Below are 27,383 nucleotides of genomic sequence, written 5' to 3'. Positions count from 1 at the left end.
TCATAAGCTACCCACCAGGAAGGAGATGAAAGGAAGAGATTATTGTAAGTATCACAATTCCTTCAACCATAATACTAATGCTCGTTGGGCTTTCAAAAATTTCTTGCAGGAAAAAATCAACAAGGGAGTCCTGAAATTTCTCGAGAAAAAAAAAACAATGATACTGGATGAAGATCTTTTTCCTCCGGTAGCCAATGTGAATGTGGGCATTACTGACTTGCGTTCCTTAATCAATTGAGAGGAGAAGGAGTGGAAGTGAAGACAGGTCCATTAGGTCAGGAGTTACTATAAAGAAGTGTTGAGTGCCTCAAAAAATGATATTTGAGGTTAAGGAGAAGAAAAAAGAAATTTTTCATGAAAAAGACCGCTATTACAGTGGGAGTGGTGTGCATTATAGTGGTAGGAATATAAGATATTATAGGGAATCTTTGGCCAAAAGGCCAGAGAACCAGTACCTCAGAAGGAACTCGTCTCCTAGGTTGGTGACCGACGAGAGAAAAAGTTACTCGCAGTTATTGTAGAAGATAATACAGAGGCCAGCACCTCTAGGCTCTGATAAAAAATATGAAAGGAAACCTCGTTTTGTTGTTCCTCCTAGAGCAACCCCCGATGGTATATGGAAGTGGGTAGAACGTCCAAAGTTCCCAAAACCTCTTTCTCGGACCCAAAAACGACGTGTGTTGAGAGAAAAAGCTGCTGAGCGCAGATCTAAGATGGAGAAGTCATTCAAAGAGAAGAAAAAATTTGGGAGGAAGGCTACTGAAGATAATTAAGAAGAAGGTGACGACTTGTTATAGAGGAAGACAGTGAACTATTCAAGAAGGCTACTTTCAAGGTGAGACATATTCTCGTTTCATTCGAGTGTGCTACTGGCTCGTTAATGTTGCCAGAGGAGTTTAAACACAAAAAGATGTTTGAATCCGATGTTTCCACCGGAAACCAAAGTGTTGCGGAATCCATTCAAACCAATATTTTGAATGATTGAGTTGGTGTTTTTTTTATGAAGAGAAAAGAGTGTTGATGAAGCGACCTACAAATAAGATGACTAAATATAACAAACCACTCTATATTATAGCGCATGTTAATGGAAAGCCGTTGTCTAGGGTACTGATAGATAATGTGTCCGCTATTAATATTTTACCATACAGAATCCTTCAGAAGTTGGGGAAGAATGTGGAAGACTTGATTCCTACCAAAGTCTCTGTGGCGGCTTTTATTGGGGAATCTAAAAAAACTTTGGGAGTGTTGCCAGCAAATGTTAAGGTAGGGTCTCGATCCTCGGTGTCAGCCTTTTTTGTGGTCAATTCCAGTGCTAGCTTCCATGCTTTGTTAGGGAGGGATTGGATTCACTCCAATCATTGTGTATCATCATCCATGCACCAGTTACTGTTGATGTGGAAAGAAGATGAGGTGGAAGTGATACAGGCTGATTCACAGCCGTATCTATCGAATTCCAATGTAGTAGAAGCTAGATATTATGATGGAGCCTTGGGTCCTATTAAAATTCGTGACTACAAGGTGAATGGAAAACCAGGAGCAGTCTACATGGATACTCAAAAAGTAAGAGAAGCAGTAGAGAAAATTCTCAAACCCACCGCCATGGTCTCTCCTTGTGGACGATGGGGCATCGAGAGCTACAGTGTTTGGCGGGACCCGCGAGCTCTGATGACCTGGACATTGTAGGTCCACGTCTTGATGATGAGTGTGAGAGCCAAAACATGCCTAGGGTAGATCAGAGACTACACACTCAGGCACCTCTAAACTGAGCATGAGATTCTTGACTCGATCTTTGAAATCCAAGTATATTGCATTTTGCATGTATCATATCAGTTTTTTTACTCATACATTCTCTTATTGGGAGATTGCCGCTCACGTCCTTGTTTTTTTCATCTTGGACACCCCATGTCATGAGGCAGGCCTTAGGTTGGACGGTTCGGACGACCAGGGCAGTGGCTAGAGCAGTTGGGTTTTCAGTGGTGATCCAGTGGAGGTTTTATGTGGTTTATCGTTTTCTCGTTCAGAGTTATATTTTTGATATGGTTGTATTAATGTTTAAGACTACTGTTATTGTTCTATTTTCATTTGGGTTGTAAGATGATTAAATTATTTGGTTTTCGTTGTTTTATTGTTGTTATTAAGTTTTAATTTTGCATGTCTATTAATATGTTTAGTAGTGGCTAGGGTAAGGGCGCTATATGTAGTGGTATCAGAGCATGCAAAGATTTTTGGGACATTAGTAATTCTGTTTCGAGGAATTAGTGGTTGATTTGGGTCTCCTTTCAGATGTCAGGAGATGGAAGCAGTCATGGAAGCATGGGACATGGCCGTTATGGCAACGATGAGGCTAGACGAGACCATCGTCGTAGTGATCGTGACGAAAGGCGTCACCGAGATCATGATGAAAAGAGACGTAGAAACCGCATTAACATTATGGATTTCATGAAGATTGGACCTCCACCATTGACCGGAGATGAGAATGCTGATGTTGCTTAATCTTGGGTCGATATCATGGAGCAATGTTTTCGAGTGCTGCACCTTGACGAGGATGAGAAGATGGAGGTAGCCGATTTCATGATCCAAGGAAAAGCTCAGAAATGGTGGAAATCTGTTTCTGCCATTCTAGTTCAGCAGCATGGGCGGATTTGTTGGGAACATTTCTGTAAGGTCCAGAAATTCAAACGACGTAACCTGACTGCATGCAAATCTAAGGTATTATTAAAAATGTTTGATTGAACGTTTTAAATGCATTAATACATGTTTATGACATGATTTAACGTTTTATAGCATGGTTTACGAGAATAACATAAACTAAGGCTTTTAGCAGTATTCGATGCTCGAACGAGGAATGGAGACCGGGGATAGTTTAAGAAAAATGTTTTTATTGAATAATTATTTTTAATTATTTAATATATGATGTGTATGATAGGTGATTTTCTAAAATGGGCTCTTTATGATATTTTTACACGACGAGCCATATTTTTAACCGGTAGTCGACATTCAGCAAAATGGAGGACTTTTTGAGGGTTCAGATAATATTTTTGAAAACATACCAAAACGAAATATTTTGCGTGCGTGTTATTATGCCTAATGGGCTTATTTTAGTAGACTTTTGGACCAAGCCCTCTACACCTTATTATTTTAAACATAGGCCCAATATTCATTCATTTATTTTATTATCAAACTCACTCAAACCCTAGTCACCCTCCCCACTCCTCTCGGCCGCACCTCACACACACACACACCAGAACCTTTTTTTATTTGTTTTCAAGGAGATTTCAGTATGAGCTTTGCCCCGTCCCTCTGGTGTTCGTCCTCGCTCCGTTAGTTGGAATTTTCGAACATTTCAACACCAAGGCACGTTTGAAAACCTTTATTTTTGCATCTTTCACATCTTAGTACATATTTTGATTGATATTGCATGCCATGTCAGAGTCCTACTGATGTAAAATTGTTTCTCACGGTTTATAAACGAAAATATTGGATTTTTCCACTTGCATCTCACGTTTCTTTGACATGTCGGGTGGGGGAGGTTTGTTACATCCGTGATTTACTAAGTATTTGAGCCATGATGTTTGTGCGGAACATTGTGGCATGTTGCCGAGTGCATGCAGCATCGGTTGGAATGAATCGGCTAAGTGTATAAACGACTAGCACATTTGGAGGGTGTGCTAGGGGCGGCTAGGTGTTGGAAGATTTGGACTTGGCTGTGCAAGAAAGTCAACTCGAGTTGGTTAAGGCCTTGGACACGTGTAAGTCTTAAATCTGATGTTTGGGCAGTTGTGTGGACGGTTGGGACACTTGGCCAACGTCTAGGACAAGTGGCAGGAAGACAAGCATGCAATCTGGCAGCAGTTAGGCTTGTTCTTATCCAGACATGGCAGTTGGGCTTGACAGTTGGCGGTTCTAGGGGCAGTTACTCGAGTTTATCTGATATTGTTGCCTTGCATTTCGTTTATATAGGCCATGAGTTGCACAAGGCTTGAAGACACACGAGTGCTAAGCCTTTTTGTGTGCAAGCCATTGGCATATTATTTCCTTGTATTGTGAACTATTGTGTTAGTGCAAGGTTGGGCAGATTTGCCTAGTAATCTCGTTTGCCATTGTTATCATTCTTGCTTGCTTGGCTTAAGTGAATTATATTCAGAAAATATAATCAAACACAAGTGTGATAAAAAACGTGGGAGGGTGAATAGGCTTGAGTGTGCAAGTCTACCCGCACAAGGGTTGGAAAAGTTAGCAATAATTCGCTGCGTTGACATCCGTGATTTACTAAGTATTTGAGCCATGATGTTTGTGCGGAACATTGTGGCATGTTGCCGAGTGCATGCGGCATCGGTTGGAATGAATCGGCTAAGTGTATAAACGACTAGCACATTTGGGAGGGTGTGCTAGGGGCGGCTAGGTGTTGGAAGATTTGGACTTGGCTGTGCAAGCAAGTCAACTCGAGTTGGTTAAGGCCTTGGACACGTGTAAGTCTTGAATCTGATGTTTGGGCAGTTGTGTGGACGGTTGGGAAGGGCTGCCAGGTTTGTCGGTTAGGGGACGATCTACAGAGGTTTAGAGAGGGTTTAGGTGAAGACACTAGGTCTGGAATGAGTCATGATAGGGGACCGATCGGATTTCTTGGTTTTGGGCTCGGTAGGGATAGATCGAGTGATGGGATGAGAGCTGAGGTGAAAGGGATGTTCCAGGCCTTGGATCAGACCCTGGTGGGTCTGAGATGTTGCCCTGGATGGCTCGAGTACAGCTGGTCATGATCTATGGGCAGATCGAAGGAGCTATGGTTAGATGTTTTTTATTTTGGCTCGATCGTGTGAATTATGCTCTTCCGTGTGCATGGGGCTGGGGACCAGGGTTAGAACAATCTAGGAGGGTTCAGTCAAGTCCTAGGAGTGCCTGGTTTGAGGCTGATCCGACGTGGTTTGGCATAGTGTCGAGTTATGGGCTTAGAATTGTAGTTAGGGTTTCGGCCCTTTGACTGCAGAATATTCCAGCAACTTCCAGGTGCATTTTGAGGGTCTTAAGAGGTTTGAATTAGGTTGTTTAAGGGCTGATCATGCGTGGTTAATTCATGGTTTAGGTTTGGGGAATTTTTGTTTAGTTTCGGGTTGTTCGGGTTAAAACCGGGACTCCGGTCCAAGTTTTAAAATGAATTTTATAATTTAACGCATGAGCTCGAGTTTATGTCTAAGAAATGATGATAAACATGTTTCGAGGTGTTTTAAATAGTTCGGATGGATTCGGGTCAAAATTTCAAGGTTCAAGTGTAAAATGGTCAAATTAGGGTTTCAGGGGCAAATGTTCAAGTGTAAAATGGTCAAATTAGGGTTTCGGGGGCAAAACGATCATTTTGCACTCGGGTCTACTTAGCGGTCCTGGCAGTGCCTGATAATACATGTTTAAAATGTTTATTTTATATGAATATGAAATTTTTATGAGAATGTTAAAAATACGTTGCATGCTTGGTTTCAAGAAATTTTCCGTATATGCATGAATTTTATAAGTGATGAATATGATGACATGTTTGAAGGAGTTGACTTGGTTATGACTAATATGAACACGAACATGAAACATATAGACCAAGGCTCAGTTGACGGGTGAAAGTGTCACTTATGTCCCCGCCGCTGTTACCATGGTTATACGTAGATGAATCAATCGAATATCAGCTAATATGAAAGTAACAACTAATGATCTGAATTCAATAAAGGAAAAAATGAATATGTTTATGATGACATTATTTGAATATGTTTATTTTTATGTCATGGTTATGTATATGGGCATGCTTTAGAATTATCATGAAAGTTATTTTAATTACAGTATTTTCACTGTTGCTTGATATGTATATGTACTTTGTTACAACGGTTTAGGTGTGTTGAGTATTTAGACTCACTAGGTATGATTGATGCATGTGAGCAGTTTGTTGATGAAGAGACTGAAGGTGCTGAGGACTGAGTGGACTGGGCTGGTGGCACATTGGAAGCCCGAAGACCTTGTATTTTTCCGCATTTCATGATTTTAAGAGGATATGTCCCAGCAGGTTATGTCAACATGGCTGAGGTTATAGATGGTTTAAGTTGGGTCATACGGGGTTTGGTTAGGAGTCATTGAACTATGGTTACAATATGATTAAGTTTCGGGTTGATTTCGGTTAAAACCGGGACTTCGGTCCAAGTTTTACACGAATTATAGATTTAATACATGGACTCGAGTTCGCGTCAAAGAAATGATTCAAAAATACGTGTTAAGGTGTTTTGATATGTTTGGATGGATTAGGGTCGACATTTTAAGGTCCAGAGGCAAAATGGTCATTTTTCACCCAAGTTACGTTAGCAGTCCTGGAAGTGCCCTGATAAGTGAAAAATGCATATTTAAAATGTTGATGGAATTATGAATATGAATATGAATTTTTATGATAATGTTGGAAAACACGTTACGTGCTTTGTTTTAAGGAAATGTATATATATGCATAAATTTTACAAGTGATGAATACGATGACATGTTTTTGAAAGAGGTGAGTTGGTTGTGACTAATATGAACACGAACACGAACATGTAAGGTCAAAGCTCAATTGACGAGTGAAATTGTCGATGATGTCCCCGCCGTCGGGTACCACGGTTATACGTAGATGAATCCATAGACCTAGAGCTGATACGAAAGTCACCACTAATTATCTGAATTCAATGAAGGAAAAATGAATATGTATATGATGATATGATATGACATGATTTGATATAAATATGATTAGGTTTATGTTCATGTTTTTGAAGATCATGAAACTTATTTTGTCTACAGTACTTTTCACTATTGCATGATATATTTATGTACTTGTTATAACAATTCAGGTGTATTGAGTCTTTAAACTCACTAGGTGTGATTGATGCTGGGTGATCATGAGGATGTGAAGATTGGAGCCACTGAAGACTGAATAGGCAGAGCTGGGGGTGCTCGTGAAAACCTGAGGACCTTGCGTTTCTTCCACACAATATTATTTTTGAAATATGGTGAAAACAGTATTCAAAATATTCACGATTTTTATGCTTTGGTGGTTGACATTTTTCTAGCAGTAGGTCGGTGCTTATTTTTAAACAGTAACCTATAAGTGAAGCATGTACAAGATTTTTAACTGCAGTTATTTTTATTTAGTAGTTGGATGAATTTATAAATTGCATGGTTTAACTTATATGTATGTATATTTTTGGTCATAGTAAAAAAAATTTCAGTAGTAGTAAAGCAGTAGACGTTACAGTTTCGGTCGATTACACTTTTGGATTTTTGACCGTATTTATTTTATTCAGTAGTTGTGTTGTTTGGTAAATCGAGTGGGACGAGACGTTAAATTTCCGTCAGGCCTTCATCAATAATCACTTTCCGTCAGCTCTTCGTCAAGCGAAGGAGATGGAACTGTTGACCATTAAGTGTAACGTCCAAAAAACCAACCCACGTAAACTACATGCATGCAAATGAATTAAATTACATATTTATTTATTTGATTGATTTTAAATGCTTGCATGATGCATATTATATTATTAAAGGATATTATTGCATGATTAAATGATTATATGTCATGATTTCATGAGAATTGCAGCTTTATCCGATATTCGATAATAGTCTAGGAAAGGAAATCAAGGACGACCAAGACAAAATAAATATTTTTCAATAAATATTTTCAAGACTTCTTAATATGATTATTTTTTTAAAAATGGTAGAGTTCAAATTAATTTCTTATTCTTCGGTGGCATTGCTGTCACTATAGTTTTAGCCTTATTTTTGTCCACCTCTACTCCCCGCTGGTGAACAAAAAAACCAAGGAAATTCCCAGCCTGTACACCGAAAGCACATTTCAAAGTATTCAACTTCAAATTGTGTTGCCTCGTCCTTATAACACTCTTCCTGAGATGGACAAGGTGATCTGATGCTTTTTTTTATTTCACAACAATGTCATCAATATATACCTCCAAAAACTGACCGATCATGTCATGGAAAATGGTATTCATGGTCCTTTGGTAAGTTGCTCCGACGTTTTTTAATCCAAATAGCATAACAAGCCATTCGAACGTGCCAATTGCCCTAGGACATCTAAAAGTTGTCTTGGATACATCTTCCTCTGCTATTTTTATTTGATTGTGTCCTGAAAATCCGTCCATGAATGACATCAACTTGTTTCTTGCCACTGCATCGACTAACATATCGGCTACTGGCATGACATAAACGTCTTTCGAGGTGGCACAATTTAAATCCCTAAAATCTATGCAAACTCGAAGCTTCCCATTTTTTTCATTATAGGAACTATGTTTGCAATCCATTCTGTGTATCTTACTGGGCGGATGAATTTCGCTTTGAGAAATTTTTCAATTTCTTCTTTTACTCTTGCTTCAATTGCCTTGGACATCCTTCTAGCTGGTTGTTGGTATGGTTTGAAACCATCTTTAATTGGTAGCTGATGTTCCACCAATTTACTGTCTAAACCTGGCATATCTTCATATTCCCACGCGAAACAATCTTTGAATTCCATGAAAAGTTTCACAATTTCTCTCTTCATCTCTTCCTCTAACAAGTCGCTGATATAAGTAGGTTTAGGGCATTCCACAGTTCTCAGATTCACCTCTTTCAAAGGATCTTGAGTCTTCGGCTGTCGATCTACCATGTGAGCCGGAGCTAATACTATGTCCTCCAACTGTAATTATGTTTCCTCACTGTTATCACATTCGTATTCAAATATTATTTCAGTTCTGTCAATGTCCCACAATTCCTGATACTGCACTTCACTCACCAGATACTGCAATGCGGCTTTCCATTCGGAATTTGCAGTCACTTTCATATCTTCTTTAGTGAACTTAATCATCGACATCATCAATAATAGGTCAGACCATGGGTCTACAATACAGAATAGTGCTGAGCGACCCCAACAAACGAGGTATATCTCAAAATATATGAGGCTCAACATGATATGTCATGCATAATATGCCAAAGCAGTAAAACATGCATCATGCAACAGATAAATATGCGGCATATAAGTGTGTATACTACTGTAATACCCGAGATTTTGATTATGTTAATATGAGATTATTGATTATGAACTGAGGTGATTATAGCCGGGCCATCCCGAGACCAGACTGGGCAAAGCATATGAAAAGTACAATTTTTGGACAGAACTATTGGCGCCCGAGCGGTAGTTTTTGACCGCCCGAGCGCCAGTGTTCAATAAGATTATGTTACGGACAGAAGGTTCGGCGCCCGGGCGGTATTTTTTGACCGCCCGAGCGCCAGTGCGTGATAAGAAAATGTTCGGGCAGAACATGTCGCGCCCGGGCGGTAATTCTCGACCGCCCGAGCGCCACCTGAAATATGTGAAAAGATGACACGTTGCTTAGACATGCAAATGGGATATATATATGTATAACTCAGTTCCTCAGTAAGAAATCAAGAGAAAGAACGAGGAAAGGAAAGGGAGAGTTTGAAGAAAATCCTTACGCCTTTATATTTTGATCCGTCCGTCTGATTTTGAATCCGACTTCAGTACCGGGTTGCTATCAACGCAGGCTACAACTGGACGTAAGTTTTGTTACGTTTCGAAATGATTTGAAATTATGATATTACTAGAATTGGATATGATTCATATATGATGTTCTTGACATGTTAGACATCGTATAATTGAAACCAGATTGAAGAACGGATACTGTATGAAATTGTTATGAATTTTCAGTCGATTTGATTATGAATAGACCGATTTGATATCAGAATGGTGTTGTTATCGATTATGAGGTGTTGGAATTGATATCTAATTGATACTGTATTGCTGGGTATATTGATAGTATTCAGATTTGGATCAGATGAGTTGTTGATTCGTATATACTGATATGTTATTGTCGGTATTGCGAGCTTGTGCAGATTTGATATTATGACTTGTTATTATTGAAGATGATGATTCGTATTGATATCGATTATGAATTGTAGTATTATATCTGTGATGTTGAGATTGACGGGATTATCAAGACTGTATTTTTATGCCGTCGAAACATCGATAAAATGGTATTGATCAGATTCAGTATTGATTAAGATTGTATCGTCGTATCATTGATATTAATCAGATTATGTTTTGATTTGCGTATTGATCAGAACAGGTCCTGAATGGAGTGATATATCACATACTTTACTTTATTGCATTGATATTTGCAATTGAATGAGATTGATATCTCTGGTCTATTGATTTATGTTTTGAGTCATGGGCGGATGCGCCTAGTCGTAGACGATTGATCTCGTGACAGAGGTGCCCGATAGTGATGGAATCGTCACTGGGCCATTGCACATTGTCACAGGGATTTGGCAGGATATGCCAGGGCTGATATGCCTAAATGATTGGCAGATATGTCAGGGCGGATGTGCCTCGTCTGTGACGGATAGGTCAAGACGCCGGATATTTGGTTATATCGAAGTGAATAGAATTGAAGTTTCTTCTATTACTGATATTCGATATGGAAATAACCAAAGTCCGTGAATAAGAACGTACCACCACCCCGATCAGGAGTGTAGGTGGGTGTATGTTCTTATTCAGATCGGGATCCCTAGATTAGGATGAGTCGAGTCAGAGTCTAAGAATCACTGAGTGTGATTCGGAGTTTGTATTGATTCATGTTTCTGATTTTGATACATGTTATGAATATTTGTTTCATGCTGTTATATTTGTTTATATGAAATGCATGTATACATGGTTTATACTGGGAATATAATTCTCACCGGAGTTATCCGGCTGTTGTCTTGTTTGTATGTGTGCATGACAACATGTGGGACATCACCAGGGTCAAGATGAGGACGAGAGAGGACTAGTTTAGCGTGGAGATTCGGACCCAGAAGTAGATATGTTTCATTACCTGATATGTAGTAAATGAACAGTAGTTGTTATGATTTACTTTTGTACAGGACTTGTACTTAGATCTGGATATTGATCTTGTAAATGAAATAGGAGTTATTTCATATATTGCGTACTCTTGCATTTTTAAAAAAATATTTAGACCCTGTTTATTTAACTGGACAAATTATTCCCAAAGATGATTAAGAAAAGAATTAGCGTCCGAGGTCCCCACAACTACGCTTGGATATCTCAGTCAGTACATCATGTATCTCACTAAAACAATCTGACAGAAAGCTTACGCGTCTGAACCTAGACAATACCAACATAATTAAATCATTATCAAACCATATCCTGAATTATCAAACATGCTACAAAGTTCTTCCTAATAATCCTTAAATCACTATTTAAGGCTATAGGATTATACACGCATCTGTCGTCAGCCTGCTGATGATGTCTCGATCTCAGTTCACCAACCTCTCCTCGGGTTGACACTAGCTCTGAAACTTCCCGACACAAAAGTGCCCTAGAAACTGACTAGAAAACCTAAGGCTTTTGGCTACAACTCTGTTTGAAGGATGTAGTGTAGAAAACAAAATAAATCAGCTTCTATTTATAGGCTGCATCCGGACTAGTTCAGAAAATTCGAATCAATCTTATCTCCTACGTGTGAGAATCTCATTCGTCTAGTTGTATTTCTCGGGATAATGTAATCTGTAGTACATTGGGTTGTCCATTTTAAATTTGGTGGATCTCAACAACTTGATCATGAATTATCAATTACTTAATAATGCTTAATTAACAACTCTTTAATTATCTTTTAATTAGGACATCATTCAAAATAAAGATTCGGGTCATTACACTTGAGGTCAATGAAGGCAAATAGTATGAATTTTGTCAGATGCAAGTCTATCCCGATGAATATAACTGATCAAAATGATATGTAGATTATTATCAAGGAACATTTGTACCTTGATCTAATCAAAGGAGGAATATCACCATACAGTAGTGCAGGTTTTCTGATAAGAAATCATGGTGAGATCAAAATAAACAAACTCAGATTGGTTATTAATTATCAAAAAATTAATAAAATCTTGGAGTTTGATGTGTATTTTATACAAAGTAGATAACACTTGATTATTTATATATGTTACGCAAAATATTCTCTAAATTTAATTGTAATTCTGGATTTTATCAAATCCGGATAGAAGAAGAAAGAAAGAAATTCATGATTTCTCTACACCACAAAGTCACTATATTTGGGAAGTCTTACCAATGAGATTGGCTAATTTGCCCCAGATATTTCAAAGAAAAATGGATAAACTATTTAAAGATTATTTTAAATTCATGTTTGTCTATGATGATGATGTTTAATAGCATCTAAAAATATGGAAGAACATATAAAACACTTAGATATTTTCTCTAAGTTTTAAAGAAAGAATTACTGGTTTTATTTGAAAAGAAAACAATCATTGTTACAAGAAATACTGAATTCCTCGGAATAGAAATAAATGAGTCAAAAATAATTTTGTAAGAACACATTGTAGAAAAGATGCAAAATTTTCCAAACGTACTAAAAGAAAGAAACAACTTCAAAGATTTTTAGGAGTTGTTAATTTTGCTGGGATGTTTATTAAGAAACTAGCCAAACACAGAAAAATGTTTAGTCAATTATTGAAAAAAGATGCAAAATTTATATGGACAGAAGAACACACAAAAGAGCTTAGCCAACTAAAGGAAATTTGTAAAAACTTTCAAAAATTGTTATTTCTCAAGATGAAGATGATATGGTATTATACACATGTGATCATTTGTGAGCAGCAGATTTAAGAAAGCTCACACCAGAAGGAGAACAACTAAACTGGTATTGTAGTGGTCTATTCTTATAAGCAAAAGCCATGCGATGATATATCAGTGAAAATGAATTTTATATAGTAAAAATGGCTTTTGAAAAATCGCTATTATTTTTACTAACAAAGAATTTATTTAAAAAGTTGATAACACACAGTTAAATTTTTTTTTAAAAAAAATATAATAGAATCTAAACCCAAGAACGCTAGATTATTAAGGTGACAAGCTTTATGTCAAAATTATATTTTTGATATTGTGATTATTAAATCTCATAAAAATATTATTGCAGATTTCTTAACAAGAAATGAATAGTGGTGATAGCGACGCCATCAAAAAAATGCAGGTATTTGAGAGAGCGCCTTGAAATGCCTTAAAACGAGTTTAAAAAGCTTGTCCTAAATACAGAAGTTGCAGGTAGAAAACACAAGCTGATAAGAGAATTGTCTCTGATCGAATTACAGGATGTTTCAGGCTCATACCCAGCTATAGTTTGTAATGCAAAGGCCTATCTCCCAAGGTATGGAGAAGCCACTGGTTTCTCAAATGGAGATTTTTCTATCACAAGACTCTATACCTGTAGTAGGAGATTCAATTACCCCTAGCACAAGTGTTAAGTCAGAATCTTCTCCAGATGAGTCGTCCAAACTAAAATTGAAACTCCAGATCTTTATCTCGAGTTTTCAAGTCAACACTCCATCCAAGGGATTGAAGAGGGATAAATAAATCTTAGACCTCATATAGATGAAGGTAAATATAAGGTTGGTACTAATGAATCTTCAGTTTCTCCATTTCATTTATATCAACAGAACTCTGAGAGATTGAAAACAAGAATAGACATTAACCCAGCCACAATCCAGGTTTATGTAGTAGGAAAATATCCAAAGGTATGAATGAAACCAAATTCCTATCCAAAGGAGGTCAAGACATGGTATGAATTCAAGGCTTTTGCCTCAGTTTATACTACATCATCCAAAATCCCGTAAATTTCAGGATTACCTAAGTGGATTCAGAAAGCAGTACACGAGACATGAACAAACAATGACTATTTGTCCAAAGGAGATATTATGGAGCTATACTTTTTCAGTACAGCACCAGAACCAGCAAAAAACGTCTTTCATGAAGTCTTTCATTTTATTAAGCTCAGGAAGCTAGTTACAAATATTAAAAAATTTGTCAAATATCCTCCAACCAAAGAAACACTCTTTGTTGCTTCATTAACTGAATATGACATCTCTATCAAAAGAGCGTGATGTATATGAGTTTGTCTAATCAAGATGGAAAAAGTCGACTCTCTATTTAAGTTTTATCATAATTCTGTAAATTAATCTTTTCTGTTAAATACTATGACAAGAAAAACAACAAGTTTTGTAGAAAAACTATTTGAAAAGAAAAGAAATCTTCTGTGGAATAGCAAGATGTCGGAGAGAAAAGAAACTCACCGGATATTCTGTAACATGGCTCATGTGGGAAGATGACCAGAAAGAGCTAGAACTCGAGAAAGGTTTTCGACCAAGATCTGACCAAAAGCATAATGCAGAAACAAATTCAAGTGGTAAGGTACCACACAAAAAACAATTTATTTGGGGACCATACAAAAGCAAAAGATTTTTCAACAAAGATAAAACATGCATATGATACAACCACTTCATTAGTGAAAGATGGATCACTCAAACAGTAATAAAGACAAGCCAATAACTAGTGGTTGAAAGGACCACCACTCACAAGCTGTTTCGGACATAACTGGTAGAAAAATTCACAAGATTTGAAGTTTGGATTTTATATCTATGAGAACTTCTATAAATACCAAGGCAGAAGGAAGATGAAGACATCATTCAAACTCTTCATTTTTCTCTCAAAATAAACTTGTAGTAGTTTTTATGTGTGTTGTAATACCGGCTACTGAGGGTAGATAAACAAGTTTCTCTTTCTCTACAAGATGTTACTATGTATTAATAAATTGTATATTTTGAATAAAAATATCAAGGCTTATTGTCTCTCTCATTTATTATTTTCAAATTGAACTATTTTACTATGCATCCTGAATTAGGAAACGAAACGAAGTTATGTTAGGTGTTGCTACGTCAAAAACCATATATTGCGACTGTGTTGTTGGATTGTGATGAGTAGTCTATAAAACCCAATGAATACAACTTGATGACACTCCGATCAAAAAGATAAACTGTTCAATTTATTATACGGAATCATGATTGGTCATTAAAAAAAAATCAATCATTGAAACATTGTGTTTAGGCTAAAAACTTTGTGCAACTGCGTGTCTTTGGGCTATATACCTTAAGAACATACTCGATAGATATAATAATATCACGAAGCATAATTATGAAAATTGAGAATTCGTTTAGAATATTTAAACGATTAGGGAATCAAACAAATATTCGAGATTATAGAAATTAAGAAAAAAAATTATGTGTCTACAGAAATTTGTTAATATTTTGCTTTACTTTTTTCCCCATCTCGTTTCGTCTCTCAAGCCCTAGCGTTTTTTCCAGTGATTTTAAGCACAAATTCGTTCTTGTTGCAGTTGCGGATTGTATGAAGAGACACTAATGGCTGCGGCGGCGATTGGAACTTGCTCCCTCCAACTAAAGACCGATCGGAATGTCTCCGACCGCCGCTCTTCTCCCTTTTCTTTAACCAAGAAATCACTCAAGACTAGGCCCATTATGGCCTCCATCGTATCTGTACCAACATTAGGGATATCGGAAACTCTTTCTAGATTAAAAGAGCGCGGAAAAGTGAGCATTTGGGATCTTTTTTCAATTCACTTGGTTTTTTTTTTTTTTTTTGCATCAGGGTCACTGTTAAATGTGTTTTGTTGTGTTACTGCTGGATGGCGAATTACTGGTGATTCCGTTGAACTTTTTGATGGAGATTACTATTAAATGTTTATTGAGTTGTAGATGGTTATTGGACTTTCTTCACCGTCTTGAATCTCTTGGTGTTTCATTGTGCAGAAGTGAAACATCTTCAAATCGTTTCTGTTCATGGTCATGCAGGCATATGTTGTTTCTAAAGATTCGGAATTTAAATAGAGTGTGCGCTCATGTCTGTCTATGACCAATTTTTTATAGTTTATTTATTAGCATTCTTTTGGTGGGAAAGGTGGCGCTAATTCCATACATTACAGCCGGTGATCCCGACCTTTCAACCACTGCAGAAGCACTGAAGGTCCTCGACTCCTGTGGCTCAGACATCATTGAATTGGGAATGCCATATTCAGACCCTTTGGCTGATGGTCCTGTTATACAGGTTTGAAAATGCGGTTCCATGTAATCTTAGTACAACATTTCTTTCATGTGAAGCTTGAAGAATCTTAACATGATAGTTTTGTTCTGTCTGGTTGATGCCCATTCATTTTCGTCTTCTTTCTCAGGCAGCTGCCACACGATCATTAGTGAGAGGAACCAACTTTGAGAAAATCATAGCAATGTTGAAGGAAGTATGTTCTTTTTACTTTTAACTAAGCCATAATAGAGACTACAAGTGATGTTAACTTGATATGCCAATGAATTTAGGCTACCTCCTTCTGCCACGTCCTTTCTAAGCTTATGTTTAGATTTTCGCATACTATATCATGTTTTGACATCTCGTTAAGGTAATTTCCCCATGGTTTCCTTGTGAAACTTATTATTTTTATTTTTGGGAAAACCAGACATTTTTTCCCACTACATTTAATTTTTTAGCAGCATAGCATCCATATTCCATAGCCAACTTTTAGCTTACTCTTGGTGACATCATTTCCTAATTTAAGTTTTTTTGGTACATCCCAGGTGGTACCTCAATTATCTTGTCCGATTGCATTGTTCTCGTATTATAACCCAATACTCAAGTGTGGTGTGGAGCAATTCATGACTACATTGCAAGATACAGGAATACATGGTAATTCTGTTTACTTAGCCTTTTTTTTCTGTTTCAGCATATCATGACACACATTTATCCTGTTTGCCAAAGATGAAAACTTTCTTCTAGTCATGTAACCAAAACTTTCGCAGTACTCCTGTGCCTTGTGTAAACAATGGGAATTTTGTTTTCAGGGCTTGTTGTTCCCGATGTCCCTCTGGAAGAGACAGAGATATTGAGGAAGGAAACCGCCTGTAAAAATATTGAGCTGGTCGACCTCTCCCATCGACAAATTTCTTCCTGACTTGATTTTTGAATGCAACTGGTTCTTTTTTTATCTCAGACGTTTCCTGTTGCATGATGCTGTACAGTAGAATTGGGTATTATGGGGTTGTCGGAGGAATGTCTAGAAAGAATGGAAACACAAAAAAAATACTGCGAAGAAAAAGTTTCAACAAAATTCTTGGACCTTTTTTTTTTGGTTTGCTGTACCTTTGGAAACAATTTTTCTTAATACTAATGTGTAGATATCATTCCAGATTACTGTATCAAGTTATTGAACAATTTCCAAAAATGCACTTATGGCCATAGTTAGCCGTATCCTTTCGAGGACTCATCAGTTGATCCATTTGAGCCTGGAAATTTCAGGTACTGCTTACCACTCCAACAACTTCTACAGGACGAATGAAAGCCATCGTTCTTCAGAAGGATTTGTCTATCTTGTAAGATTCATTTCTTTTTATTTTAATTTTTGTCTTCTTTGAGTTTTGGGTGGTGAGGGGGTGGAAAGAGTAAACTCGTGAAGTATGGTCCAATTTTTCTCTTTCAAGCGCATAACCATTTCTCTGTCAATCCAGACACTGAGTAAAAAAATGGCAACTGGCTATTGCCACCACGAGTTGAAAGTCAACATGATTGTTACAAATAATTCAGATGCGGCCGTAATTATCATTCTTTTTAAACTTATCTTTGAATACGTGAGCACAGTGGGAGTCACTGGAGCACGAGCGTCTGTTAGTTTGAAGGTGGAGTCTCTCCTAAAAGAAATTAAAGAGGTAAGATTTTGTTTTACCTTACCTTTTTATATTTGAACATAAATATTTCATGGCTTATCATTGCGTTTTTTTACCCTGAATTCATATGGTAAAGCCTTTTCTATGCTTATGACCATCTTTTTCACAGGCAACAAGCAAGCCAGTAGCGGTTGGTTTTGGCATATCAAAACCAGAACATGTGAAACAGGTTCGAATTTTGTCCAAACCTTAGTTAACCTCAATTATTATCTATTTTCATGCATTTTACATGTTTTATTTTTATTGTTCAGGTGGCGGGATGGGGAGCAGATGGCGTGATTGTTGGTAGTGCTATGGTAAAACTATTGGGTGAAGCAAAATCTCCTGAAGAAGGATTAAAAGAACTGGAATTGTTCACGAAAAACTTAAAATCTGAACTGTTATGTGTTTGTTGTAGTCCTGCCTGTGTGCCTTAATTTAAACCCTTCTAGCATCGAGCAAGAATTGGATTGGATGCAGCAGTTGGATTGGCCGATAAGAAAATTTTGAACTTGTTCATTGAGATAGTGGTTGACCTTTTTTCAGATAATTAAATACGTTTGTTTCGGGCAATAAAATATAACTCAAAATCTTTCGTAGCTGTTGAATGTTTGTACCTCACCATTTGTACAACATATGGAGAGTAGTCAGTTGACAAAGCAAAAAGGAAGAATATTCACTGGGATATTTGCTTTGTTGATGTTAGCTCCTACCAAGAATCTTTACCCAAGGCACAACTTATTTTACATTCCCAGAAAGTAACTATATATATATATATATATATATATATATATAGAGAGAGAGAGAGAGAGAGAGAGAGAGATTAATGTAAAATAATTCTCGATAACAAGTGAACAACGTAAACCGGTAGAAACAAGGCAGATATCTTCGACAATGTCTCAATATCTTCCTGAAAGGACTGTCATTGGAATTGGATTGTTATAGCCGTCCACTAGAAACCGGGTTAATTCATTAAAATATCCCGACAGTTTCAATTGATTCCTGAGACGCCGGGAGCACGCACCAGCTGCATTATCGAAATTTACCTTTGATTTCGAAGGAAAACTTCCAGCTATTTCAATAGATTGATCTTCGCGAAATCAAATGACGGAGTTTATGGCAGGGATGATACTGGCCAGGGGATAAATGTTCACAAACGAGGGACAACTTTGATCTGTGAAAATCTTTAGAAACATAACGAGGAATCGGTTGAAACTAGAAGGATGTTTTAATGGAATTAACCCACCAAAAACCTTATCCTATTTGCAAACAAAAGATTTTGTCAAGTCTCCTGTTGTTTTAATCTAAATTGATGATTATAATTATACATAATAATTGCAATTAATTATTAAAATCACTTTTCATAATCTCATAATCAAATAGAATATATGTTTCATGTGGATAACAATAACTCCAAATACTATCACATCGCATTTGGACGAAATAATTTGATTTGAAATAATAAATTTGTGATTTGAAGTATGAATTTAGGAAGATATAAATTTGAAATACCCTGAACTACATTTGATGCGACAAGCTATAACATATTTGAAATCTTGGAATGGAAATCTATGATTTTAAATTACTCAAAGGCACTCGTACATATATAAACCATTTACACGATGAATAGAGAGGTGGAAGACTGAACATTTCTCTCTTTATTATAGTTTCTCGACATTCATAATCCACCCAAGCTCTGAAAATCACTTTCTTTTCAACATCCAAAGACAAATATCAGCCTACAATCTAAAAACTAAATATTGAACAACCTAAGAGAAAACTGTTATCATTAAACCAAACCATTGCCTGCATTCCAAAGTGATTATAATCAACTGGATATAGCTGTACAATTGTTATAATTGTTACAACATAAAAGGTCTCTCTTCAACCTTCAAAGTCAACGTAATCGACCAGGCGTGCTTTGTCTAAAAATGTAAAGCGCAGTGAGGGTTGATTGATAGAACAAGAGTTTATGTATCATAAATAAATTTCTTCTACTCTGATCTTCGACTGTCTTTTTTATTATTGTATAGATGTAGCATCCAACTTGAACCATGCTTTCTCTTCCCATAACATCGCCAGTAGAGTACCAATAACGCAGCTATTCCCACAAGAGGTATCGCCCATCTGTTATCATTCAGCACAAGAGTTTACACAGTATTGATATATAAATCTCATTAAAAAAAGTATGCAAAATTTTCTTGCTGTTTCTTCACCCCTTTTAGTCAATTTTAATCAAAATCAAACCTTCAATCGTCTCCTTGCTCATTATTTCACAATCCAAGAATAAGACCGGATAACGGGATAAGTAACCCATTTCGGTATACGCATCAGTGTTAAAAAAACCCTCTCTAAGAATATAAACATTATCCAGGCTCCAATCTCAACCAATATAAATTTAATGATAAATCGGCCAACCACCTCCATAACAAGTGCCAAAGTCCAACTGAAGAGCCTGTGATTGTATTCTTTAATAAATAGAGATTTTGACTTCCCCAACATCTGCATTTACAAGCTGCATGTTACACAAAGATACCATCAGGAAACTAAATATCAACAAAATCCCAAACCTTCGTCATCCGTAGCTCATAGCTGCTTTTAGACGGTCCAACACATTCTCTCTCGAAGCTTTGGTTGCATTGAATGAATCCTGCATTGAATTTAGCCATAGACGGCAGCCTCAGGACTTGGAGTTGGTCCATTTTGTCCTCGCATCTTGTATAAAGATGCCTCACAGAGTTTCGAGGATTGATATTCATTTGACAATATAAAATTCTTGTACACCTGACTAGATAAATAAATTAGCACGATTTTGTAAAACCTCCAGCCATCAGAGTCTTGTTCCAGATATCATACCTCCTCTATTTCTTCAACCAACTTCTCAGCGGATCTTTTTGCATAGTGGCGTCCAAAATGTTGCTCCTCAAAAGCTTTTATAGCCACTTTCTTGGAACCCATGTGCGCTTGTTGCAACAACTCTTCTGATGTGGGTAAACCTAGATAACTCATCGTTTTCGATAAAGTCTCAAACAACATTTGAATCATCATTTATGGCCTATGTAAAGTCTCAAACAGCGCTCCAAAATACTCTTGTTAAAGAACTCCACAAGAGATCCAGTAGAGGGAATCTCACCTTTATTTATGGCCTCGAGAATCTGGGATATAGAATCATCATTTATAATCAGGAGTCTCCAAGAGGCAAGATCATTGGATTAACATTTGATTTACGACTAAAATCCTAAATTGGATCCATTTGACATCTAAACCCATCCCATAGCATATGGAACTGAACCCCATACATTATCTAGTGGTATCTTTTGCCATTAGGGGTAAATTTTTACCAAAAATAGTTTGACCTTTGAGCAAGAATTGAATTGTCCGTATCAAAAGAAAACAAATATTAAACTCTTGACGTTTATAAATGATTATGTTGCTGGTTTTCTGTACCATTAGACACTTAAACTAGCACAAATTGGCTCTAAAATCCAGGAAAGTTCATGAGGCCAAATAAATAACAGCATGAATGGATTAGTAAATTTTCACCTGTCCAAGAAAAGATACAAACTCCTTTCCATTGAGAGGTTTGCCCTGGACAATCTTTGGACGGATGATAGAAGAAACAACTTCTTTCAATTTTTCCCTCTTCTTGACATAAATAGGATCAAGCTCATCATCCTTCATGTCACAAAGCTTTGTGCGTTGCAGATGAGGCTGTACCAATATACAGATTGAGCTACTAATGTATGTTGAAATTATATGAATACATGCGTAATGAGAGTGAAGCCCTATGTAAACAAGAGCCTTGTCGAGAAAAACATCCATCATAGGAATGCTAGTTAATAAGCACGAAGGCTTACTTCAGACAGGCACGGTATATTTCGAACTTGAGTGATACGAAATATACTATTAAGATATTTTAGTACAACTAAACCAAAAATTCATCATGAAAAATCTTGCCTATCAGTTAAAAAAAGAAAGTTATTCCATATCTCATAAATGTAAAACATTTCTTTGTGTGGGATATTGCCCGTTTCAGAGTTAGATAGTTCTGATCCTGACACATGGTTGTGAAAAACAAGAATATATACATGAAAGAAAACACAGAGTCTAGAACACCAAAACAACAATTATTTATATCAACAAAGTTTAAAGTACAAAGACAGAATGAACAGAAAAGTCTGAAGCCTGCATCGGTTATTTGCTATCTCAAACTATTTGACATATTTCTTTTACAGAGATAAATAGAAAAACACATCGATTTCAAAATGAATGGACGATAAAAGTTATGTAGACAAAGGAAGACCATCCAACATGTTTCTTTCCATTTCAGCTCGTGTATATGCTATTTCACTCAAATCAAATTTTTAAAAAACATATGCATATATTTCTGCAAGTAAAAGTATTAGATGTTACAAGTGAACATTGCAACGGCAACTTACACCAAGAAACACAAAGTTGAAACATAGAGTAGTAAAAAATACAGACCCGAGGTAAGCTGAAGGCGGTGCTGTTTCCGCCCATGATACCTAAAGAATCACGGATTTGGTTCACCTGAAATAAAATCCAAAACACGATGCACGTATTTAGCATAAAATAATAATTATTGATATAGGTGGATTTTACGTGTTTTTCATATTGTGTGATAGCTCACTGTTGCATATATGGTTTAGATTGCATGCGTTTTGTGTTATTTTGGCATTATTTATGTTTTTTTGTTGCTCATATGGCTCTTGGTTGAAAATACAGGTAATTCGTGATTGAACTGAAAATAATGGGAAAATTTCGAGAGCTATCCGCCCGGGCGCACATTTACATCCGCCCGGGCGCCCGCGAGGTGTGATTAAAAGAATTTTTGCGAAAGTCATCCGCCCGGGCGGAAACTTATATCCGCCCGGGCGCGTCGATTAAAAACTTGAAACAAGATTTGCGAAAGTCATCCGCCCGGCGGAAACTTATGTCCGCTCGGGTGCGTTTGGAATTTTGGAAAGATTCTTAGCCGATTTCTTCCTTATTTCTGAATGGGGAAGGATATGGAAGGGTATGAGGCACGAAAAATTGGATCATTCAGCAGAAATAAGAGTCTAGAGAAGGATAAAAGCTTAGAGAAATTGCTTGGAGTTGAAGATATTTTTTGTTTCCTTCTCACGCGAGCCCATATTCTTGCTTTTTTATTACTCTCTAATTCTGGTCTTCCTCCCCAATATGAGATAGGTTGCAGCTATAGTCAGAACTCAAACGTTGCCTTTTATTGCTTTATTTTAAAAGGAAGTCTCTTTGTCACACAATACGAAATGATTCTATCCACCTGAATAGGCTTCGTTCCATAAAGTAAGATAAACTCCTTTATTTTAGTTCTTATTAGGTTAGACAAGAAGGCGAGAATAGCCTGATCCGAATTTTCTATTCGTTTTATAGGAACATGAGAGTGAGAGGGCAAAATAGATTGAAATGGAATCTGTATATTTACTTTGAGTGGACCTTCCTATCATGATAAGTAGTAGCACCGAAGCTCATGCTATCATCAAGTTGAGGACTTTTTGAGGATTCCTTACAACGGGACAGAGACTAGAGAGTCAAGACTGGTCTCTTACTGCCCCTTCTTGTTGAATAGTCTTTCATGTTGAAACTGTGCGGCAGACTCTCTCTATAAGAGCAAGACTCGTGCTGAGAAAGACCATGCAAGATCAATAGGTAAGTAAACAACTTTCTTTCCTCCAAGTCCTTCTATTCGTTCTTTTTTGAGCATCCACAGCTAAGGCTTTCGAACAATCCCTTCTTTTGTTCATTAAGCACTCTATTTATTAGGAACTGTAACGCTTTTTTAATTCTCTTTAAGTCGTGAGTCAGCAGTAACTCCATTTGAACAATTATGTTATGCTTCATGCTTGTTTTATTTGAACTTTTAAAGCAGGGATTTTAGGCTTGCACAACCGAGCAAGGAAGGATCATATTCTTAACACATGCTAATCGAAGCCTAGATAATAAACTTTGAATCCCTAAAATCTGCAAGGAAAGCGGCTACGCGACTTGATCCAAGCAAGCACTCTCGTAATGAAGTCTACTGTACCCATTATGCTCTCTTCTTCATTGATAAGAAAGAAAAAACGTGACTACATGCGCTCATCAATGCCGAAGTAATACCCCCATCGCAAATATGATGTTCCCCGCAGGAGCTTCTAGCGCATCAAGTTCGAGCATTCCCCCGGCTCTAGAAATCCCTTCTGAACAAAATGAATTGGGGGGAGCACCGAGCCAGCCATTGCTCGATCCAATAGCCCACTCACCCTTCTCCAAGATTGAAGTTGTAGGAGTCCTAAAATTTTAATGCCCTGAATCCTGATCTGCCGTCCAATCTACATACATTCATTCTACTCGGTAAATATGGCTTAGCTGGCTCTCTGTCCGCTTCTCCTTTATTGATAGGCTCGGTAGGCTAAGTACGTACTTCCATTGGCCAGTACTTCTCTTGTTAGGCTAGCCAGTAAGTAACGTAAACGTAGTTGGTAAGGCTTTCGGGTGTCCGGTTTAATATACGGATTTCACTGAAAAGGCAGACGAAAGTAAACAAGAAAAGGAAAGTTCTTCAAATACCTAGCTCCGGTAGAGTTCATTTTATATCAACCTATGACTAGTAGACCTATACAAAGACTAGAGTTTAGCATTTACAGGTCTCTTTCGATGATGCGAACACGATTGGTCAAGCCCCAAGGAAAGCATGGAAGCCTTTAGAGTTGCCGGAGGGACCAATCACGAGAGGACAACTTAAGAAATTCAAGGAGACACTACAGGGAATCATGAGTAGTCGAGAAGGGCTTACGAGCGAGGAGCAAAGTGCCGAATGGTTCATGATGCATGGGAGTGAGTTTGGGAGTCATAGGAGCCTTATTCAAGCACTAAATGTTGAAGAATCCCGAGAGCATCGCGCCCGGGCGGTTATAAACTACCGCCCGAGCGCGACACCTGCGTCCCCCAAAAATAAAAAGTTGCGAGAGCATCGTGCCCAGGCGGGTATAAACTACAGCCCAAGCGTGACACCTGCGTCCCCAAAAATAAAAAGTTGCGAGAGCCTCGCGCCCGTGCGGACACAAGTTACCGCCCGGGCGGGTACAGTTGCGGAAAAATATATTCTTTCCTTATTTTTAGCACTAGATAATTTGGTAGCCTATCTTTTGAATTTGTAATCAATATTATTGAATATTGAATTGAATTTGTTCTTGAGTTTCTCTCAAACAACCAAAAGCTTTTAGCTTTGTTTCAAAATCAAACTTATCAAAGTTTTAACTTTGTGGCGTTTGTCGATCGTTTCTTACGCGGATTGTCAAAGACGAGTTCTTTAAAGGTTCGTTTGAGTATCTGTTGTTTCATTGTGATTCTTTGTTACTAAACCGCGTAGTTTAGTGGTGAAAATTACGTAATTGCTTGAATCAAAAGATCGGGACATCGTAACAACGATCCTTGTTCGTTATTGAATTGAGGGCGCGATTCATCTTTAATCGTGTTTGCTTTTCTTCGTACGAGGATTCACATCATTTGGTATCAGAGCTTTGGCTCATTGAATTCAAGTAAGTTTATCTCGTTCTTAAGTTTTCAGATCTGTTTTATCTTTTCGTTTGTTGTCAGATCTGCGTCGTTCTATCGTTCTTCGTCTTTTTCGTGAATCTGTGATTCTCGAAATTTTGTGATTCTTTTTTTTTTGGGATTTTCGAGTAGTACTCGAGCCAAAAAAAAAGTACAAAAAAATCCAAAAATTCACTATTTTTTCTTTTTGGTATTTTGTTCTATTTCCTTTGGAGATTCATATTCAATTGTCTATCATAGTAAAAAAAAAATTAATATATATATTCAAATTGCTTGTCTACGCAGTCTAAGTGAGTCGGTGGCAATTGTTCACAAGTTGAACTTGATTGTTTGATATATCCAAATACGAAGCTTGAGCACACTTTTGAGAGAACTATCAAATTCGAGTGAAAACACTTGAGTGCGAGCGTTATTTCTAAACGGTGAGTATTTGTTGTGAGCAAAAAAAAAAAAAAAGGAGTGACGAGCGACTTTTCTTTGGAGTGACCGTGAGCATTTGGGTGAGGAATATCTATTATTTCTACTAACATTTTCTTGCAGGGACAATTCCAAAAGTAAATGGAGAGGGAGGTAGGAGATAGTTCAAACCAAGGGTTGTCTAAGGTTCAAATGGAGGCCTTGTTCGGTCATTCTAGTAGGATGATGAGGACCGAGTTGGAGCCTTTGCATGAGAGGTTGGATAGACTTGAAGTTAGTACTATTGGGAAATCTAAGCCTAAAGATTTGGGTAGAGGAGAAGATGAGGAATATGATGTGGGAGGAGACGAGGAGAGCCAAAATGAGAATTAAGGTAGGAACGGACGAGGTAGAGGATTTGGGAGAGGAAAAAGGGAAGCCGAACTGGGTAGGTACAATGATGGGAATATGGAAGATAGTAATATGGGTAGTATCAAGATGAAAATTCCATCATTCCATGGGAAATCTGACTCGGAGGCATACTTACAATGGGAAAAGAGGGTAGAGTTCGTGTTTGAATATCACCACTACTCCGAACAAAAGAAGGTTAGGTTGGCGGTGGTTGAATTTCTAGACTATGCTCTCATTTGGTGGGATCAATTAGTGATTACTAGGAGGAGGTATAATGAGAGATCCATTGAAACTTGGGATGAGATGAAGACTGAAGAGGGTCATGAGGAAGAGGTTTGTGCCCAATCACTACTATAGGGAGATGATTAAGAGGCTACAAACTTTGAGGCAAGGAGTAAATACTGTTGAGGACTAAACCGCCCGACCCGAATTTTATTTATTTTTTTTAAAAAAAAATTAATGAAATAAATTCGAAAAAATAAAAAATAATAATAATATTTTAATTTAAACACATAATAACAAAATTTTCGATTTAAATTTGAAAGTTTAATTGTAGAAAATATAAAAAAAAATTAATGAAATAAATTCGAAAAAATAAAAAATAATAATAATATTTTAATTTAAACACATAATAACAAAATTTTCGATTTAAATTTGAAAGTTTAATTGTAGAAAATTAAAGTATATTTCCTAAATCAAATAAACAATTGTTAAAAAAATTAAAAAATATACAAAATAAATATTAAATGATGAAAATTTATCATATAAATATACAATAAATTTTGTTTAATATACAATATATAAAAATATAGGTAATATTTTCAAAAAAAAAAAATTCTGGTCAACCCGCGACCCAACCCGAAACCCCTCTAACCTGGAACTAACCCGAACCCACACAACCCGAACCCGACCATAACCCGAAAAACACCAACCCGAACCTGATTTTTTTCGTGTTGGGTCGTGTCAGGTTGACGGGTCGTGTTGCATTTTGACACCCCTAAGAGGAGAGGAGTTGGCCGCACCAATCAAACTGGGAGTTCGTCATCTTCTTGGCGACCAAATGGGGCAAAACGTGATGAAAGTAAAGTGGTGGCCAAGCCCAAAGTAGACATTAAGCAGGAGGCGCCTAAGCAAGGAGTGCTAGGTAAATCTGAACTCCTCTTAATCGTTCTAGGGATATTAAATGTTTTAGGTGCCAAGGGGTTGGTCATATTGCTAGCCAATGTCCTAATAAGAAGGTGATGATTTTAAATGGCTATGGTGAATATGAGTCACAAAGTGAGGGTGATGACGAGGGAGATGATGATGAGATGCCTGCGTTAGAGGATCCTGATGAGGGATATAAGGCGGTTGTAGGTGAAGCGCTAATGACTAGGCGTATCATGAATGCC

General features: G+C 37.2%; 2 protein-coding genes across 2 annotated transcripts in view; one reads left to right on the top strand and one right to left on the bottom strand.

Moving 5' to 3' along the window:
* Nucleotides 1-15,107: 15,107 nt before the first annotated feature.
* On the top strand, nucleotides 15,108-18,369 carry LOC142553792 (tryptophan synthase alpha chain-like). Its single transcript, XM_075664297.1, is given in 10 exon segments — nucleotides 15,108-15,450; nucleotides 15,818-15,964; nucleotides 16,089-16,154; nucleotides 16,486-16,594; nucleotides 16,750-16,826; nucleotides 17,204-17,249; nucleotides 17,252-17,276; nucleotides 17,532-17,610; nucleotides 17,738-17,797; nucleotides 17,880-18,369. Coding segments are annotated over 10 exon segments (963 nt in total). The 5' UTR covers nucleotides 15,108-15,261; the 3' UTR covers nucleotides 18,045-18,369.
* Nucleotides 18,370-19,176: 807 nt separating this feature from the next.
* LOC142554595 (uncharacterized) overlaps nucleotides 19,177-27,383 on the bottom strand; it is a 42,200-nt gene continuing 33,993 nt past the window's right edge. The window contains 7 exon segments of the mRNA XM_075665259.1: nucleotides 19,177-20,109; nucleotides 20,178-20,333; nucleotides 20,335-20,391; nucleotides 20,464-20,616; nucleotides 20,658-20,762; nucleotides 21,151-21,318; nucleotides 22,093-22,158. Of these exon segments, the coding sequence (XP_075521374.1) occupies nucleotides 19,876-20,109; nucleotides 20,178-20,333; nucleotides 20,335-20,391; nucleotides 20,464-20,616; nucleotides 20,658-20,762; nucleotides 21,151-21,318; nucleotides 22,093-22,158 (939 nt within the window). The 3' untranslated portion in view covers nucleotides 19,177-19,875.

This window comes from Primulina tabacum, chromosome 8 (genome assembly GCF_025594145.1).
Source record: "Primulina tabacum isolate GXHZ01 chromosome 8, ASM2559414v2, whole genome shotgun sequence".
NCBI lineage: Eukaryota > Viridiplantae > Streptophyta > Magnoliopsida > Lamiales > Gesneriaceae > Primulina > Primulina tabacum.
Note: the sequence above shows the minus strand (reverse complement) of the source record. Positions and strands in the feature narration are given on the sequence as shown.